Source organism: Ziziphus jujuba, chromosome 7 (assembly GCF_031755915.1).
Source record: "Ziziphus jujuba cultivar Dongzao chromosome 7, ASM3175591v1".
Taxonomy (NCBI): domain Eukaryota; kingdom Viridiplantae; phylum Streptophyta; class Magnoliopsida; order Rosales; family Rhamnaceae; genus Ziziphus; species Ziziphus jujuba.
This window is the reverse complement of record NC_083385.1, coordinates 16,639,591-16,659,397: the sequence shown is the minus strand read 5'-3', so window position 1 is coordinate 16,659,397 and position 19,807 is coordinate 16,639,591. Positions and strand designations below refer to the sequence as shown.

Here is a 19,807-nt window from a genome sequence, read left to right as displayed (position 1 = left end):
TTTTACCTGGTAGTAGCACCATCATCTCCTACAGTTACTTAACGCCATGCCAGTCCTCATGTACTTTGTAATTGAGCTTTTTTATTTTCACTTGTCTTGAAACACCACCGAGGCTTTTGTTTATACTTGTTAAATAATTAAATTGATGTCCTTACAAAGTGTCTTATTTTTCATATTCAAAATAAGTAAAAAAAAGTTTTGTTCAAAATATAAAATTTTTAGGTGCGAACAATTTATAAAAAGTGGATTTATTTTATAAACCAATTGTTATTTTATAAGAAAACTTTTCGAGCTAGCGGATGAATTTTAATTTAGAAATCGTTGTTAACGTTACAAATGAGTTAAGGAGGTTTAAATTTCTAGAAATACTCGAGTTGTCAGAAACTTTTTCTTTGGATATCGCTTTCAAAATGATTATTTAATGAGCCTAAATTTTTATCCAAGAGAATTTTAGCCAGCCGCTTAACCAAACCCAAATCATTTTGTTTGTCAAAATTTTAAACTGATTTTCAGACATAAAATTTTTCATTTATAGAGGAGTGCTATTTGTGAAAGAAATTGCCTACCGAATATTTGGTGAAACATATTCCACAGTATATTATGGAACATGCAAAAATACTCTTTATTATTTTATGTTCCACGACATATTATGGACTATGATTAATCTATCACTTAATAAATAACTTCTCTCGTAATTGCAATGCTATTTAGATGCATATATTACACAGGCCATGTTAAAACCAACCGTTTGATTTTTTTATTTTTTTTATTTTTTTTTATGAATAAAAAATAAACTTTTTGGTAAATATCATCGGTCCAAAAGATTTAGGGACTATCGACCATTAGCATCCATGGCTGTTCACAATCTTCATGGGAACCATATCACATCCAACCCATCATTGCACGGCTGCCCCAATCTCCCTCCCCCACAGTGTATGACGGCATACGGGATCTACATCAAGGTGCAATGCGAGGCTATTGGGATTCAACTCCCACAAACAGATATGATAGAACCTTCCTACTACTTGCTCCATCCCTTGGTGTCCAACCCGTTTGAATTGGTTTGGATAGCTAACCCAAAAATAATAACAAAAATAACAATTTAGTTTATTTTTGGGCCAACAATAATTTGGGTAATGGTACTGATCGGTTTTCTTGTAAAAAAGAAAAACCCCACCCTTTAAAGGAAGCAAAGTCCACGAATTTCCCGACTCCAATATAAAAAAAAATAAATAAATAAATAAAATTGGTTCATGTCACAACTCACGAGAATTCAGGAGCAAAGAGACAAGCATTGATTGGTCAGACTCATAAGCAAAAAGACAATAATTTTTCCTCACGAGTTGTAATATCCAAAAATGTTCTCCCTTGAATTACACTTGAAGCAATCTAATGTTTAATAATTGATAAGCAATAAAAAATAAACAAAATTAAAAAAAAATCTAAGAATTTATAACAGAAAGGAAATAAAATCATTGGTTTTCATTGAAAAATAAAAAATAAAAAAATTACTTGTCAATGAAATAATTGACATTAGTTCCAGGTTAGGTCAACCTGAGAGTTGTATATATTTCAGTGGACAGCAGGTATGCTGAGGGATCCAGAGTGAAGCACTCTTGGTAGGATCTGTAACAAACACAAAAGCATTGCATTAAAATATGCAAAGCCAACACCAAATTTTGCAAACTTGAGCTTCTATTAGCAAAATGCCTATACCTCTCCTAATCGAGCATTGATTTTCAGAGGCACAAAATCATCTGCTCGTGTCACACCAACATTCACAATTGCAGTTGCAGCACCCGCTTCATGCGCAGCCCTGTAAGACCGAGATCAAAAGCCTAAACAACTCAACATTGGGAAAATATATTAGCATTCCTATATATATACATATATAAATATATATATTTATATATCGATAAAGAAAAAAGGCTTTTTGCTGCTTTGCCCGCCATCTTTAGTTTTGGTTGGAGAACAAGCCTTCAATCACATCTAGATTCTTATCTGCCGTAACTTGATCTAGTTCACTTTATAAGAAACCCCATATTCACCCCTACTATCGTCTAAAGCTGAAAGAAAATCCCAAGACACCATTTTCACACTCCAATAAAATGTGATGGTGGTAAGGAATATAGATTTGTAGTCGCACAATATTCAAACCGTTATAACTACAACAAAATTTATACAATTTCAAAAATCTACAGAACTAACCAGTTAAAACTTAAAAACTGATCATTTCCTTAGCGATACAATCAAGCTAAGAGCAAGTATGATCCATCAGACAGGTAAACCACAAGAAATTGTCACTTGACTACTATTTATGTGTAATCTATTTACTTGGCTAACAAAACAAGTTCAATGGAGAATAGAAAAGGATGTTGTCTGTGCAAGGTGTTCAGTTATACTTATTCAGTTTACTGTGTTGATTGAAAATTTTAAGACTTTTATCTCACTTGTGGAAGATACATAGGAAACAGGGTATGCACCTGACAAGCCGATATGCAGACATGGTCATTACAGATGATCCTAGCACAAGAAAAGCATCACACTCCTTGGCAGCTGCAACTGATTTATCAGCTCTATCCTTGGGGACATTATCGCCAAAGAAGACAACCTTCATAGCCATCATGTACAAGAAAACTGCATTAGAAATACATTTCCAACTTACATATATATCAGATAAGTTCCAATATTGTTGAGTGAAGATGGATGCCAATGGAAAACAACCAACAATTAGAGGAAAAAGTGAGACCCACATAGATGAGTTGATTGATACAGACACCCTCATCTCGATAACAACCAAGCAATGTATCAAGTGTCTCAATTAGATTAACAGTTAAGTTCAAAAAAGTTAGAAACTCAATAACCAATAATGCTTCTGAAAAGTTCGCATTTCCATATCTTACAATGGAGTCCTATGAGACAGATAAATAAAAAATTAAAATGCAATATTCAAATATATAAAAACCATACTGAAATGAAAAAATATAATAACTTTTTCGATAAATTAACACATATATTTCTAACATCTATATGATCATTACAAGCATCCATACAATTTTCTTTTGGTGGATACCACCGAGTAACAGTATGTGCCTTAATCCTGATTTGAGAACCCCCTAATTTCTCTTCCATGCTATTGTTTTCAAAGAGAACATGCAATTTCAAAATATATAGTCATAGGTGCTCATGAATCCATGTGCAAAAAATAGTGTAATAGTCATCTCATACAAGTGTATTAAAAGCTCATCATTACAGCATACAGAATTCATGAACCTTGAGTGTCGGATCTACGGCGCTGTCAGAAAACACACACAGTGAAACAGAAAGGCATACAAATATAGAAGCACGTAAAATGTATTCCCCAACACAATGTCATGCCACCTTTGGGAGCTTCTAATAACCATATGCATCAAAGAGTTAAACAGACAATATGATAAGGTCACTGTAGTGACAGAAGATTGCAATCTATTCATTGTGCCTAAACAAAAGTAAGAGCTCAACTTCTGCTATTCTCATAACAAAGAAATCTAAAGAATGCAGGGCTACTGATTATCTTTTTTCACTTTTCAGCGTCACTATCAGCTACTAGCATGAGGAAGCAACAACTTTGATAAGGACTTGGGATAAATGAGCATCCTCAAATTATAATCCAAAACTTTCTAACTCATGAGGCTGGATATCTTACGTCTGGTTTAAGTACTCCATTGCACTTTTGACAAGTAGGTATGTGAAAATCCTCTTCCCAATCAATCTCAATGTCACCATCAGGCCTTTGTTTCATGCCAAAGCTCTTGTCTGATCCAGGATTGCCGTAGTCCAAACTTTCAATTGCTGCTGCCCACTGCAGTGAAACCATTTCTTAATTACTTAATAAGGCAACAATTACAACTACGCAATTAAGAATGAAAAAATGATCGAATAGACAATAAACTTCAGTTGCTATTGCTCATGGAATAACTTAAATAATGCATGTGGTCTCTATCAGCAAGTAGATTGGAATTCAAACCCACAAACAAACTTTATGCACTTGCCCAAATGTTATGCTGAGAAATTATCCGATCCCTCTTCCACTATCGTATATGAGTTTGCATGATCTAACCAATAAAGCTTAAGAGGCCACAATATGTCTCACAAGCTCCCATTCCATATAGAAAGAATAAGAAAAATGTCTTAAATTGCAGTAAAATCCAAGTTGTTTCCTTGTTTACTTTAAACCTCAAACATTAGCCACTCTGTTCCACCTTGCTGCCCTGATTTCACTTACATGACCTTTCTATCCTCAAAATCTTTTCTTTCCTACAACCAAACAGCAATAGAAAGATCTATTCTATTCAAGACTGTGAATCAAAGGTGAGTTCAAAATCTGACTTCTTAAGCATTGACAAATTAATAATGTTAAAATAACCAATAAAACCAAATAAGAAAATTTGACAGTTCTCTTTGAAGAATACACATCTTAAGAGCAACCTTTGGATTAAGAGCCTTCACTTGGTCCTGAAACAGATTCCGGCATACAGAAAAACCACAATCCAAACAAACCACAGAGTAAACAGTCCCATGTAATTCAAGTGGATTGCTACCAGCACGATGATGAAGCCTGAAACAAGATAGTCAGAAATATAATTCTACTGCTCTAGTTTTACAGATGCAGATTGTCCAAATGAGTGACAACAGAGGCTTACTACTAACCTATCAACGTTCTGTGTAATCATAAACTTAATCCGACCAGCCTTTTCAAGAGATGCTAAAGCAGTGTGAGCAGCACTAGGCTTTGCTGCAGTGAATCGTCTCCAGCCAGCATAACTTCTTGCCCAATACCGCCTACGAGCTCGACTTGAACGGAGAAACTCCTGTACATGGAATCCCACAATATAACTTTGAAATGGACATTTAGATTTGAAAACAAATATAGAGTAATTGCTTATGTACGATGGATTTAGCTTGGCAAACTAACAGAAAATAGAAAAGAAACATGTAAGGATTGAACTTTCTCATTTCTAACAGAGATTGATAATGCAATAAATTTAATATAAAAAGAAGGAATGATAGAAGGCCTACGAGATAATGATGTTCCTGCTCCTATATTCAAAAGCATGGGGGCAAGCATGATGTGTAGTATTCCTAGATCATATCCTGAACAAAATTATCTCCACCATACTGTACTTGGCACTTACTTTAGGTTTAGGAAAAAGCCGAATTGCAAAAGGAAAATAGCTCCCTATTATTTGTGAGAAGGTAAAACAACTAAAGAATGTACATATTGAGCATACTATAGAAGATAATTGTCTAATGCCAGCCTGATATCAAAGACACAATCATCCATCTCGATCTACGATCTAACTGTTAACTTCGCTTTCTCCTATTCAAACAAATAAAACAATTGCAGGCATTTTCCAAGCGAATAAACAAAAGCAGTTTCAGACATTTATCAATATATACTATGTCACTAAGAATAGATTAATATATCCTGTTTTACTAAGCCACTGGTTTAAAAAGATAATATCAGCTGCCAAATTTAGCTCCTACTCGTGTTGACTTAGCCCATAATATGGTTAACTTGGTAAATATCTCAATTTACTAGAATTTAACCATTGTTGGGTCCTATATTTTGAACCTAGGTTACACTCCTTTAGTCTTACCCCTCTCCATAGAACCTCAAATATTAAACTTAAGCCTTCTCGTGTAAAACAAAAAATGATTGGAGCTAGTTATTATAGCACATGCCTTCAAATCACCTGATGGGTAATCGGTTTGAAGCCAGAACTATAAGCTCCATTTGGGCTGCAACATGGATAAACAAAACTAATACTCAGAAGAGAGGAAAAAGAAAAAGAAAATAGATATCAACACAACATATTATGCCACATGAGCACTCTATTGTTTTAAATATATAAATCCAGAAATTCTTCCAAAATTTTGAAGGAAGTATCAGTATGAGTTAACTGAGATAACATCAATCATTTTTACATATGGTCTAATTGTCTGACCAATTGAGTGCATGATACTTAATTGAACATAAAACCGAACTTCAAAACAACCTATCAGTATATTTGGCACCTTATTCAGCCTTAATAATATAACTGGATATGAGAAACTATCAAGCATATAATGTATTTCCTGCATAAGAAAATGGTAATTCTTGACATATAACTAAATGGCCAAAAATTCAATATAGCCAGATAAGACTTAAGACAGCAAAGAATAAATGTGCAGTACAACAAAAAAAAGTTCATATGATTTAAAAAGCCTCTGCACAACACAAACTTAAATTACATAGCGTTAGACTGGAGAATTAGATAATTTACTAAACAAGAAACAAACAACTATTTTCAGTCTTTTTCGAAAATTTGCAACCACATTGTGAAAGCAACTTCAGTAGAATTATTATCCAAAGTCTTATTCTTCTAGCTACACAAATATATATATATATATATATATGGCACATTAAAAAAATATTGTAAAACGCAGAAAATAATTGTAAATCTCACAAGCTTAATGGACAAAAGAAAGAGGAGACAGCACCTTCTATAATCAGGAATTCCACATTCTGTGCTCATTCCAGCCCCAGTCAATACCACGAGCTTGGTACTGCACAACAAAAAACAGATACAAAAAAGTAACATAGTCAAAAATTCAGACATAATAATCTCATGGAATGAGCAAATTTTCATAGTAGAAGACAATTTCATAAGTGACATTGAACATGTAAATTACTACAATACAAGATAAATATGGATATTATGAAATTAACCTTTGATCGAAAAATTGATACAAAAGGTTAACATCTTGCAAGCTAGGAGCTTTTGCATCAGGGACCAACTTCTTGTCCCTCAAAAAGTTAGAAGCAACCTTCCCTTCCTTTCCTGATGAGTTAGTCGGGAACGAAATTCGACAAGATGTCTGCATAGATTTCACACAACCAGGAAAAGAAATGACCCTTTTCCTGCAGCTCCATAATTGCCAATTCAATCCACCTGAGTGGATGATAAAATCTACAGTCCACAAAATGGTAATTTAGCTGCAAAAGTAGAAAAGAAAGGCATTCTTCGATACTGAAGCAATTAACACACAGCATAAGCATAACCAAACTTGCCTTTCATGATACTCCCCAGAAATCCCCCTCCATTTCTGGAAGTCTGCAAATTCAAAGAAACAATTTTGGCATCAAAAACTTTCCAACTGAGGAAAAAAATAAAAATAAAAGGAAAGCAAAATTTGGGATAACTTTCCAACTAGTACCCACTTCAACTCCACTCATAATCCTAACAAAATACTCGAACCCAATCAGAAAAATTCCATAACGTGTTAAGACAATTTCAATGCATATATCATACATATATTTCAGAGAAGAAAGAAAGAAAATAGCAGAGCAAGGAGAGAGCAATAGATAATATTGAGAAATCAGAAAGTGGGAAGGGAAAATGAGAATTGGGAACTGACCAAGACGAAGGGTTGGCGGGAAGGCAAGCGCATGAACATTGCCATCTCTCTGGTCTGAACATTTCTTCGACGCGCGTCGGCTCTTTTTGTTCTGTAATATCGACGTTTGGCGGTTGGTGTTTTCGTCCCACCCTTGAGAGACGTTGATCACTTCTCAACCATTTGTTCTTTTTTTTTTTTTTTTTTTTTTTTTTCCTCTTTTAAATTTTTGGAAATTATAAATTTAAAAAAAAAAAATTTATATATATATATATATATATCTGTCTCTTAATAACATTCTAAACTGTTCTCCAAAGAAAAAAAAAATCTTTTTTTGAAATAACAAAAAAAAATTAGGCAAAATTTTCTAAACAAGGAAGGAGGAGAAGAGAGTGGAATCTACCAATAACATAAAAAAGTGGAATCTCCTCTCCTTATTTTTGATATTTTATTACTAATTAATTATCAAATTATCATTAATTTTTATAGCATACAAAGTTAACAGCTTTTTTTTCTTTGATCATAGGTAAGTTAACAAACCTTGAACTCATTCACCCCAAAAAAAAAAAAAAAAAAAAAAAAAAAAAGTAAACTTTGCACGATAGGAAGTACGGATCGCTCGCTGTGGTTTAAAGTTATTCTCTAAATAGTAATTATCATATTTGATATTTGATAAGCCAATAAAATTAGAATCACTAAAATATTTATATTATAATATTATTTAGTTTATATTTTAATATATTTATTTAGTTTTATGTTAATTAATAAATAAATTTGAAAAATATTTTAGCTGTTAAAATTATAAAAATATTTATTAAATTTATTTATTCAAATAATATAATAAATAATAAAATAATATTTAGTTGATTTAATTTTTTTTAATTCAATATCCATTTAAAATTTTATTTTATTTTTATATAGATTATATAAATGTTTTAATTAATAATATTTTGATATATATTATTAAATAATAAATTTAATAAACATATTATGTAATAGTATGATATTTTATTCAATAAAAAAAAATGATATATTAATGTTTGTACTGCTGCACAACGACTCAATAATTAGTTTGTCCTTTTTCTTTTTTCTTTTTTTCAATCTCCATCTCTAACTACTGTTTATATGTGTATGATGACATCTCATTTGCAAGTGGCTTGATGATCAAGCCCCTTCATTCGGGGAAAAATTTGCATACTACCTTGTTACCATATTAGATTATTCCTTAATCTGTATAGGTCTTGTGCTGTGGCCAAATGATGAGCTAATTTCATCTTGCATGCGCCTGTTTGAATAAAACAATTCTACCACAGAGTCATAGAGAGTTTTCTCTTTTACCCAAGTACGTTTCAAATATTATTCAGAAGTATATTAGATTTTTTTTATATTGAGACTGAAAAGTACTTATGACTAAATAGTGGTTGGAAATTTCTCTTAAATTCAAAACATAACAAACTTAATCCAAGAAGCCTCGCAGGCACATTGAAGAGCATATTAATAAGTAAAACTGCAATTTCGGCTGGCTGGGCCGGCCATAGTTGTTGCCGGCTTTATATATAATATATTTATCAAAACATCCTTATTTTTTCTTGGTCAATTTGGCATACCTCGGGGAAAATTTTAATCACATTAACAAAGTTAGTGAATTGGCACGTTGACCAAATAACAGCACCAGATATACGGCAAGTATTTTGTTGGGACTTAATTTTCAAGAAAACAATATGTACACAAGCAATTATTAATTGGACACTAATTAAATATCAACTATATTATATATATGTATATACATAAATGTAACTAATAACTGATACTAGTACCAGGCACAACTTCAATATTGTTATCTCCGGTCAATATCAAATTCTTTAAAAAAAAAAAAAAAAAAATGAAGAAAGCAGAATTGGTGTTCATCCCTTTTCCCTTCTGGAGCCACCTTACACCAACAATTGAGTTTGCAAAACTCCTCATCTCTCAAGATGATCGTATTTCCATCACCATGCTCGTCACGAAGCCGCAATTCGACCCCAAGTTCGGAGACTACGTCGAATCCCTCGTCGCTGCCTCACCAGTATCCGAGCGTATCAACTTCATCGCTCTCCAATCCGACCACGCATTTACAGAAACCAACCATAACGTGATGTTCAGTCTATTCATGGAACACCAAAAACCACAAGTCAAAAATGCTGTCTCCAAACTTATCCAGTCCAATGAAGCCGATAACGACGACGATGATGACTCGCCGCCTCGACTCGCGGGTTTTGTCATCGATCAGCTTTGCTCATGCATGATAGACGTGGCGAATGAATTTAGGGTCCCTAGCTACGTCTTTTTCACTGTGAGTGCGGGTTTCACAGGACTTATGTTCCATCTCCAAGCACTTCGTTATGAGGAAAGCATAAACCCAGCCGAGTTGAACAATGACCCGGATGCTAAGTTAGTCTTGCCGAGTTTTGTCAACCCGGTTCCTGTTCGGACTTTCCCCGAACCGGTGCTGGACAAAGCTGCGTGTACATTTTTCCTGAATCATCATAGAAGGATAAGAAAAGCCAAGGGTATTATCGTAAATACATTCTTGGAGTTGGAACCTAAGACTATTAATTTTCTATCCGATCATGACCAATTCCCTCCTGTGTATTCGGTGGGTCCTTCCATAAACCTGACTGGTTATAATAGCCACGTGGCGTCAGCAGGGGATGGCAACGGCTCAGATGTAATCAGGTGGCTCGATGATCAACCCCATTCATCTGTATTGTTCTTGTGCTTTGGGAACGTGGGAAGCTTTGATGAGCGTCAGGTGAAAGAGATTGGTTATGCGCTCGAGAACAGCGGAACACGGTTCCTGTGGTCCCTACGTCAGCGACCATCAAGTGCCACGGATAGTAGGCCAAATGGCGAGTACACCGAGTCCATGGAAGTCTTTGTCAAAGAGTTTCTTGATCGGACGGCTGGGAAGGGGAAGATCATAAAATGGGCCCCACAGGTGGCAATCTTGTCCCACCCGGCTGTAGGAGGATTCGTATCACATTGCGGGTGGAATTCTATACTGGAGAGCTTATGGTGGAATTCCAATTGCCACGTGGCCGCTGTACGCCGAGCAACAATTGAATGCGTTTGAGTTGGTAAAGGAGCTGGGATTGGCTGTGGATATTAAACTGGACTATGCCATGGTTTTCAATAGTGAGAAGGATCAGGTGGTTGTGAGCGCCCAAGAGATAGAGGTAAAAATAAGAAGGTTGATGGAGCAGGATAGTGATTTAAGGAAGAGAGCAAAAGAGTTTAGGGAAAAGAGTAGAAAGGCAGTGATGGACGGAGGATCTTCTTACTCTTCCTTGGGTCGTTTGATTAATGATGTAATCAACAATACTCCATGAACCATCTGCATTAATTTATTTTATCTTTGTTTGGACGACAGTTTTTTTTTTTTTTTTCCTTATAGTTGAAAATTAGAGAATGTATTGTATGGAAACGTACTATGATCTGTAATGCTCCATTTGATTTCTTGTTGTTCAATAAAGATAATAAGAAACGTTTCTCTTATCATTACGCAAGAGAATTTTCTATAACTTTTATTTTGGCATTTCTAAATAATCTATATCTATAATAAAAGAGAGAATGTTACATACAATTGCAACTTTTTATGGCATTTGTGTAAAAATTAACTTAGTTTTGAGGTTAGTGCATATACATTTTGATAGGTGTCATTTAGCTAGTAGGCATTTGGATGGATGGCAGTTCAATAGAAGGTATATGGATAGATGTCATTTAGGGCTTTAATGGTTTGCAAAGGTTTTAGTAGGTGTTTATGCTCATCTTATAATTGAAGATTCATCTTCAATCTCCACCTCCATTCAATAAAATATATATATATATATATATATGTCATCGTTTTGTTTAGGATAATCTGATTTATTGATTAGACTGTGGAATAAAATAAGTATTTTAAAAAATTTGATACTCTTTAATATGATTATAATTAGATATTTAAAATTAGACTTATCTATGTTTATCAAAACCCAAAATAAAATTAAAAAAATTGTTATTTCCTTTAAAAAAAAAATCAGAATATATGTTTTTTAAAATAAAAGAATACAAAAATATATTACTTTACATTTACATTGTTGTTGTTGTTGTTGTTTTTTTTTTTTTTTTTTTTTTTTTCACACTTTCAAATTTTTTTACGCTTTTTTTTTGGGTCATTTTTAATACCTTTTTTATTATTGCTACCAAACTTGAATATGAATGATTGTCTTATTTCACCAATTTTTTTTATTTTTTATTTTTTTTTATTTTTTATTTTTTTACCGTCAGGAATTATCAATACTTACTCGATACGAATTACCATTTTTTCAATCAAGTTTGGCCTTATTTCCCCCTTTTTTAGCCGATGCCGACTGCACTGAAGAGTTTGCTGGTATGTTTTTTCATATTTTTATTTCGTTTTTGTTTTAATTATATTTGATCTAATTTTTGTTGCAACCAATCATGTGTTTCCCTGTTATTTGCTTTGCTTTCTTTGAGAGTATTGATTTTGGATATTGTTGTTTGCAATTATTAAATGAGTATTAGATGAAAATTTGTATGTTATTTGCTTTATTGTTTCGTATCAATTTTCTTTCATGATGAATAAATTCATTTATGGTTTTATAGAATATTGGATTAGCGATTAAGAACGAGTTTTATTTTTGTGGTTCTTCTTGGTCCTTTAGAATCTCCTAATTTTGGGTATCAAAAATATCTGTGTATATTCATAGCTATATCAATGTGATGAATACTCTGTTTTACATTTCTCCCTGAAACACCAAATTACAAGTTGGCTGGTTTTGTTGTTTCCATTTATAAATGTTGGCTTTAAAAGATTAGAAAACTAGGAAAAGCTATTAAAAAATGTTGGTTAAGCTTTATATGTCCTTCCTTATTCTTTATTTGAAAAAAAAAAAAAAAACATTTTGAAAGATATCAATCATTTAAACTTACGGATTTTCCTGCTGTTTGGGCAATGAGAAATGAGAGAGGAGAGAGAGACGGAGCGGGGTAGGGTAGATCATATTGGGAAAGATAACTGTAATTTCACTTAAGCATTTAAAATACATATTTTTGGCATGATCAAGTTAGATGACTCTTTAAATAGTTACTCTAGGAAAAATTAATCAGGATTTGTGCATTTTTATATGGGTTTTTTCGAAAAATAACCACATTACAACTCCATTTTAGAAAAATAGCAAATTTTTTTTTTTTTAAAAAAGCCAACTTTTAATACAACAGGACCAAAATACCCTTTATACTTTTTTTTTTTTGGTCTATTTTCTCTACCGAAATGCAACTTTCTTTTAGTTTGTTGTTTTTGGTTTTTTTTTTTTCCTCCATTCCCTTTTCCTTTCGAAACAGAACTAGGGCATAAAAACAAAGCTAAGCTTTCCCTTTCCCTTTAGAAACACACTAGTGCCATTTTCACTTCAAGCAAAATTGTCCTCCCATTCGCCGGTGTCATAGAAGAACCAGTTTTTGGAAAATTGTTCTCCCTCCCCATGCCCATGCGATGTTGTTTGATTTTCATCTTTGAGCAGAGAGACAAGTTTCTAGAAAATCAAAATTAGCTTGCAAATTTCTATAGAAGGTCCACATTTTCATCAGTTGGTTTGCCGAAGAAGAAAGTGAAGGAATCGTGAAAGAAGAAAGTGAAGGAATCGCTGAAGGAATAGCTAAAAGAGGTAAGAGTTTCAAGAACTTTTTTTTCAACAAAAAATTTGGGCTGAAAATCAGATTGTGGAATGTAGGAGCCACATGAAGCCGATTTTCTTCTACGTACTGTCTCTTTCTCTTTCTTTTTCTCTCTGCATTTGCTAGCTTCTATCACTCTCACAAGAACACTAATGCTCTATTCTTCACCACATCTCCCTGTGTCCTTATAATTTAGTTGCTTCTTCAATATTTTAAGTAATATGAAATATCCTTAGTTATTTTTAAATTTAGATTCTTTAAGGCTTGTACAGCTGTTAAAACACGTTTATTGTACAGTTAACCTCCATTTCATTGGACAGATTGTTGGAATTTTGTATGGGTTTTTATGGAAACTTTACCAATACTAAATAATTAGCAGAGGTCGTAGTCACAATTCCAGGATTTATTATGTCTGCAGACTTAGATGAAGAACTTTTTTATAGTTTTAAAATAGAAATGGTTTGCCTTTGATTAAAATGTTTTGAAGAATTGAGCTATAGATTGTCAGCAGGGATGTATTTGATTATTTGTAGCTTGTGAACTTTATTTTTTGATTGCCGTTACTTCTATTGTTTCAAATATTCATTTATGGACCCCTGCAATTCTCAATGGCTTAAATTATGTCTATAGTTTGACGTAGTATGTTTAAGGCTATTTTTAGATTCTTTTCAATGCCCACTTATCAGTCGGTATCAGGGTTTGGAGTATTTGGTAGTGATGAGTGATGAATAAAAGTCTAGTAAAGTGAATTGTTTAGAAGATTCATATAACCCATGGATGGGGAGCAGTCTACAGAGTGTATCTTGGATAAGCTATTGGTTCATTTACTTGCGATAGGGAACTAGATAGATAAGTTTACAGAGTTTTCCTTTTGTTTTTATTTAAAAATTACCATTTTTTGACTGGTTAGTTCTCCACCCTGGTGTAGATTTGAATATGCTTCTGCATTGTCATTGATATTTCTGTAAGTATTTTACTTGTTAATATTATATACCTGATCTTTTCCTTGTGTTTAAATTTTATTTTATGCAATTATTTCTGGTAGTTTTTGCTTGCTAATATACCAATGCTTTTATCTTTGAATGTTGTTACTGCTTTGCCAATTTTATTATGACTGTCCATAATGCTGTTAGTTTCATTGTCAGTGCATCTCATATGGTATTATGTGTATTGCATGGTATGCATGGATAATTCTTCTTTTCTGATCAATTAGTTTTACTAGTAGCATTTACAAAGAAAATTATTATTCTAGAAAGCATGATATATTTAGTTTTTGTATCATCCATGCCTTCTGCTATAATTTTGTTGCTTGTTATATCTTACTTTTATCTCTAGCATATAATTTCATATATAATATACATCTGCGTGAGCTCTTGAATTGGACATGTCTTGATCTGCTGCCTAAGTTTAGGGTGCATCATTTTTGAACCTTGTCAAATTGTAACAGTGAATTTTTAATGCATTATGTAAGAGTTCTAAATTATTTTTAGTCTATAAGGGATTTTTAGTGGATATATAATCTTTGTAAATATAGAGTTATCAAGATTCACAACTTGAGAAGGGTAGCCTAATCTTTCTGCCAATGTTCGATTTGGCGTTCCAAAAATTTTCCCTTTTTTTTTCTTCTTCTTCTTCTTCTTCTTTCATATAATAATATGAAATTGAAATGGAAAATAAAATCGTGTGGGCAAAGAACATGAGGTCGTAACATGATGTAATACAACCTAATAACATTTTCTAACAATAAAAAGTACAATACCTGTAGATAAGCTTACCTCTACCTTCCTCCACGCTGAACAGAGATAAATGTTTTCCAATTAATGTTAAAAGTTATAAACACCTCCTAAATGCTGTCGTCAAATAATTCATCACTGGTTTGATTCTCTAGGAGCAATAATAGAAATATTTCTTTACCTGAGTAGGCTTTCAGTGGTATTTTGATTATGGATCTACCCGGCTTGACATTGATGGTAAAAATGCCCCTTCCTGGAGTCGTCCGAAATTTGCTGTAGAATATACTGCAGCCCTCCAAATAAATAACTCCTTATCACGTATAAAATAGAACTAAAAAATGGGGCTAAGGATTTAGTTATAATCTAATATCCCTCCTACCTGTTTTGAAAATGTATTTAAGACACAGGCATAAACGTTTTTTTTTTATTTTTATTTTTTCAAGTTTGTGCTGCAAATGGTAATCCTCATTTCCTAAAAAATGTTAGGCATCCTAAGCTTCCAATTTCTCAGATTATTGTTGTCATAATAGTTTTCTTACTAATATGGAATTCCACCGTGCAAATGTCATTTGTAAATAATTCACCTTTATTTTATTCATGTAATTGGAGATGATGATGGTCAGCTTGCAATCCTTAATTTATTTCTATAAATATAACAAGGGGACAGATTGTCAGGTCCAAAACAGCAAAATTAAAATATTGCAAATAATTTTTTTTATGCTATGCTAGTGAGTGAGTGTTATTATGGCTGCATAAAAAAGAAATAGAGAGAAATGGCAATGGGGATTGGTGTTATGGTTTAATATTCCTACTTCAGTATTCCTACTTCTTGATCCAAGAAACAAAATAAAACCTTTTATATTGCCCTTTGAAATATATAAAAAGTGAGGAAATTTGGAAATTTTATGCAATGATTTTGTATATTTTTGTAGTTATTTAGTTCTTAGTAGTTCTTGTGGTTTTTTTCTGTTGGTGGAAAATTTCCAAATTTCTCATATGCTCTTGTTCATTTGAATAGAAATCAAAGAAAGAATATACAAGGAGACATTTATCTATTTGAACCTCCAGGCTCCATCTTATCATTAGCTAGGTAAGCAGTATTCTGTGCCCTTTCATATGCACATCTTACACATATAATATGCTAAGTTTGATTGCTGCATGGTTACTAATATTGATTTTCTATTTCTTTCAGCATTGGAGGAGCAAGTGATGGACTAAGCATAAAATTGAAGCACAAAATTTGCGATCGTAGAGTTACAAGTGCAAGCTGATAAAATTACACATACACTCACAGAGACAGAGAAAGAGAGAGAGAGATATATAAATAGATAGAGAAGCATTGGTGGTGGTTTGTCCCCCATTAATGTAAGTTGCTTCTCTGTACAACATAGAAAATATTTTGCAAACTAATTTCGCTTTAATGTAACGAACTTATCTGAAAACCTTTAGTTGTGCTGTATTGAATGAGTTTTACAATTGTTGATAATTTCCATGATGGATTATTTTAGAGATGATAAGTCATCCTTTATAAATTGCTCAATTTTGAACCTTAGTCATTATGCGCTGTGCTTATAATATTGTGTTATTTGGTGTGACAGAAATGTTTGTGTTGCATGGTTAGAATGTGAAATGTGAAATTAAAACTATTGTGAAGTTGTGTTTTTGTTTGAATTTAATGGGAGGTTTGAATGTGAAACCATAATATATCTATAGGTTATCCTTAGGAAGCAATGTATAATGTACACTACTAATGTATAATGTATTATGTGCTGGTTCGAAAAGATTCTTTAGCCATTTTCATTATATTATTGCACAAATCCCATTAGGTGTATGTTATTTAGGTTCTGGAAAATTTTCCACCCGGAGGAAAATATTTCCTCTTTTTTTCCTCCTGGAGGAAATTTTTTTACTCTTGGCGGAAAACATTTTCCTCAAGGAGGAAAACTGGAGGAAAAATTTTCCTCCAGGCGGAAACCTTTTCCTCCAGGCTTTCCTCGTGTCGGAAAAAATGTTTCCTCCATCTGTTATGCTTTGTTGTATTTGATTTGCAGATAAATAGATTCAGATTACCAACGAAGGTTTTGGGACTCGGAGATATCGAGGGCAAAGGTTAATTGTAGATCGAACTTCTGGAAAGCCGTGTCGGATATTAAGTTCAAGCTGACTCCAGCACAAATAAAGAAGTTTGAGGATAGCTGTTTTGGCCACTTTTTAAAGGCCAACGAGATACAATTTAGTGGTCACATCGTCAACAGCATGCTGTATAGGCAGTGTGTTTGTGACGACAAGGATTCTATGGTATTCAATTTTGGAGGGCGTGGTGCTAGATTTACACAGAGAGACTTCACCATAATTACAGGTCTACGGTTTGGTTACGAACCCAATAGGCGAGTTAACATCTCTACTCGTATTAGTGACACGTATTTTGGTGGAAAGCGAAATGTCACTAACTGGAGATAACCGAAGCTTTCATGACTGTACAGTGTCAAGACGATGATGAAGCCGACGATGATAGATTGAAGTTGGCTTTACTATATTTACTAGAGACAGTTCTTCTAGGCAAAGAAAGCATGGCCACCGCACCTCATAATCACTTGGAGATGGTGGACGATTTAGAGTACTTCAATAACTATCCATGGGGTACTTTATCATATACTACCACCATTAGATCGTTGAAAAGTGCTTTTAAGCATAGAGAGTCCATGGCTTTAAACAAGTCAAAGAGTTATAGTCTTTGTGGGTTTCCTTTGGCTTTCATGGTAAGTTTGTTACACTATTATTTAAAGTTTGTTACACTTGTATTTATGGTGTGTATTTCTTTACTTATTCATTATTAATTAATTGTTTGACAGATTTGGGGTTTTGAGACAATTCCTTCGTTGGGTCAAGCATTCGGAAAGAAGTTGCCGGACATGGCATTCCCTCGAATTCTTAATTGGCATATTTCACAATTGCCAAGATTTTAGAAGGACACTGAACTCTTCGATCATCGTGATGTAAGTATATGAGTTCTTCCACTTATATGTACAAATATATATATTTATATATATATATATATAAATATACATTCCAACATAGTAATATTATTTATACACTTTTGTAGTATTTGTACGAATATTAGTATTACTTACTAATCACTTGAGGATAATCCCTTTTGTCTTTTGCAGTATCCCGTTCATGGCTTAATGAATGTGACTGAATTTGAGCATGCATATATCGGCAACTTGGCATGGGATGTACGTCATGACAATACTCCATATAATGTTGCACCTGCTGTTCGAGACAAGCCACCACAGGCAAGTCATGATGAAAAAGATGAAGGTCTTCCACTTACAAGAAGTGGAATAAGTAAGAAACGGAAAGAGGCGTCTAGGAAAATTATGGGAAAAGGAGGGAGGCGACGAATGGGACATAAGCCGACAGACCAGCCTTCTTCATCGACTGCAGGAGTTGTTGCTCATGTTCATGTTGAACCATCGACTCCATCCCAACCTCCAACGACTCCATCCCATGATGAGGTTTGAATAAATTGTATGAATGTTTATCTTTTTTATTATTGCAAGTATTAATAATTATTATTTCTTTTAGGTACCTTTGAGAGAGAGATTAACAATCCTTGAAGGCGAAGTGGCTAGTGTACGGCAAGACGTTAAGGATTTAAGAATCGTCATGCTTAGAGAGTTTGTAAGTTTGGACACCAAGCTTGATAAGTTAATGAAGTACCAAGAAGTGGGAGTTAGTGCTGACGGGTTGGGAGATGGGATGGACGTGGACGTTGAAGGGGATGAAAATAAAGTAGAGTTTGGTCCCGATGCGACCCCCATTGATAGACAGTCACATCCATATGTTGTAGACGATGCAGGACCAAGTGTTACGATTATCGAGAAAGTGTCTCCATCAAAGTTTCCTGCCGGGAGACGTGCAAGAAAGGTAGCAGCTACTAAGCAAAGTATAGATATTGGGAGGAGGGATAGGAAGGCGGCAGCAGCTATTACAACTCCTTATAGTGTTGGAGGCTTGCGGAAAAACTACAGCGCACTTTACTCGGTGCATCTTCTACTTTGAAGTTTGACCCATACAAACCAGTACCCACCCGACTTGTAAAATTTTTTGACCAATTTATGAAGTCTGGTTGGGCAGCAAAGGTTGATATGGACATTTTGACTGCGGGTAAGGACTTTTTCCAGTTGCTTATAACTAGTGAGAAGTGGCTGAATCACGATGTAAGTATTTTTCAATCAAGATTTTTATTTTATAATTTGATAAATTCCATAGATAGTTGTTCAACTGCATGGATGTAATTTAAAATTAACTCGTCTTTCAATGCAGCATATGGAAGTCCTGCCTTACTTATTTCATGTACGTGCCAATCGATTTCCTGATATTTTTTATCCTAGTTTTGAGGTGATAGATGGAGGATTTTGTGTAAGTAACGGCCAGGTGTCCTATATGTGGCTATTGTGATTTTGGATAACTAATAAATTATTTTGTTGTAGGTATACATTGAGCAATGTTATGGAAAGTTCCTCGCCAATCCATCTAAGTTCCAATTCTCATACGCAATGCAAGAATATGTGCTCGAGATTCGAATGAAGGAGTCCAAGCCATGGAAATACGTAAATCATGTAAAATATACATGTCCAAATTGTGTAATGTTAACTATTCATTTATTCATGTGCCTTCCTTTATTTGTTGTGCTAACTGAAATCCTGTGATGTATTGACAGTTGTTGATTCCACTAAACAAGCGCAACATACATTGGGTGATAGGGCATGTGGACTTGAAAGAGCATCGTATGACTGTATATGACTCAGATAAAGCTGGTAACCGAAACAAGGGACAAATTTATTTCCAGAAATTATGCATAATGTTACCGTATTTACTGCGGTCTGCATCCTTTTATGAGCAGCGGCCAGATCTTGTAGACTGCGTTGATGAGT

At 33.8% G+C, this 19,807-nt stretch overlaps 2 protein-coding genes across 3 annotated transcripts; one reads left to right on the top strand and one right to left on the bottom strand.

Annotated features, from left to right (window-relative positions):
* Positions 1-1,317: 1,317 nt before the first annotated feature.
* On the bottom strand, positions 1,318-7,630 carry LOC107404873 (NAD-dependent protein deacylase SRT2). Of its 2 annotated transcripts, none has more exons than XR_003054087.3 (11): positions 7,441-7,630; positions 7,094-7,136; positions 6,752-6,992; positions 6,523-6,588; positions 5,736-5,781; positions 4,690-4,850; positions 4,468-4,597; positions 3,686-3,841; positions 2,484-2,611; positions 1,717-1,838; positions 1,318-1,626 (listed from the first exon to the last, which is right to left on the bottom strand). XR_003054087.3 is itself a non-coding variant. In XM_016011868.4 (11 exons), exons 1-11 carry the CDS (start codon positions 7,483-7,485, stop codon positions 1,573-1,575), a joined length of 1,170 nt encoding a protein of 389 aa, XP_015867354.3. In that variant the 5' UTR covers positions 7,486-7,629; the 3' UTR covers positions 1,318-1,572. The 2 variants fall into 2 exon arrangements, 1 of the variants encoding a protein (XP_015867354.3); XM_016011868.4 differs by having other exon boundaries at positions 1,717-1,816; positions 7,441-7,629.
* Positions 7,631-9,126: 1,496 nt separating this feature from the next.
* LOC107425295 (anthocyanidin 3-O-glucosyltransferase 2) lies at positions 9,127-10,937 on the top strand. Its single transcript, XM_016035272.4, is given in 2 exon segments — positions 9,127-10,467; positions 10,469-10,937. Coding segments are annotated over 2 exon segments (1,485 nt in total). The 5' UTR covers positions 9,127-9,301; the 3' UTR covers positions 10,788-10,937.
* The last annotated feature ends 8,870 nt before the right edge of the window (positions 10,938-19,807 follow it).

Excerpts from the sequence above, each read along its gene's own strand:
- LOC107404873 (XM_016011868.4), bottom strand. The coding sequence starts at position 7,485 with ATGGCAATGTTCATGCGCTTGCCTTCCCGCCAACCCTTCGTCTTG. Across the intron at positions 6,993-7,093 it reads TCTGGGGAGTATCATGAAAG|ATTTTATCATCCACTCAGGT; the intron begins GCAAGTTTGGTT and ends TGTGGACTGTAG. Across the intron at positions 6,589-6,751 it reads TATCAATTTTTCGATCAAAG|TACCAAGCTCGTGGTATTGA; the intron begins GTTAATTTCATA and ends TTTGTTGTGCAG.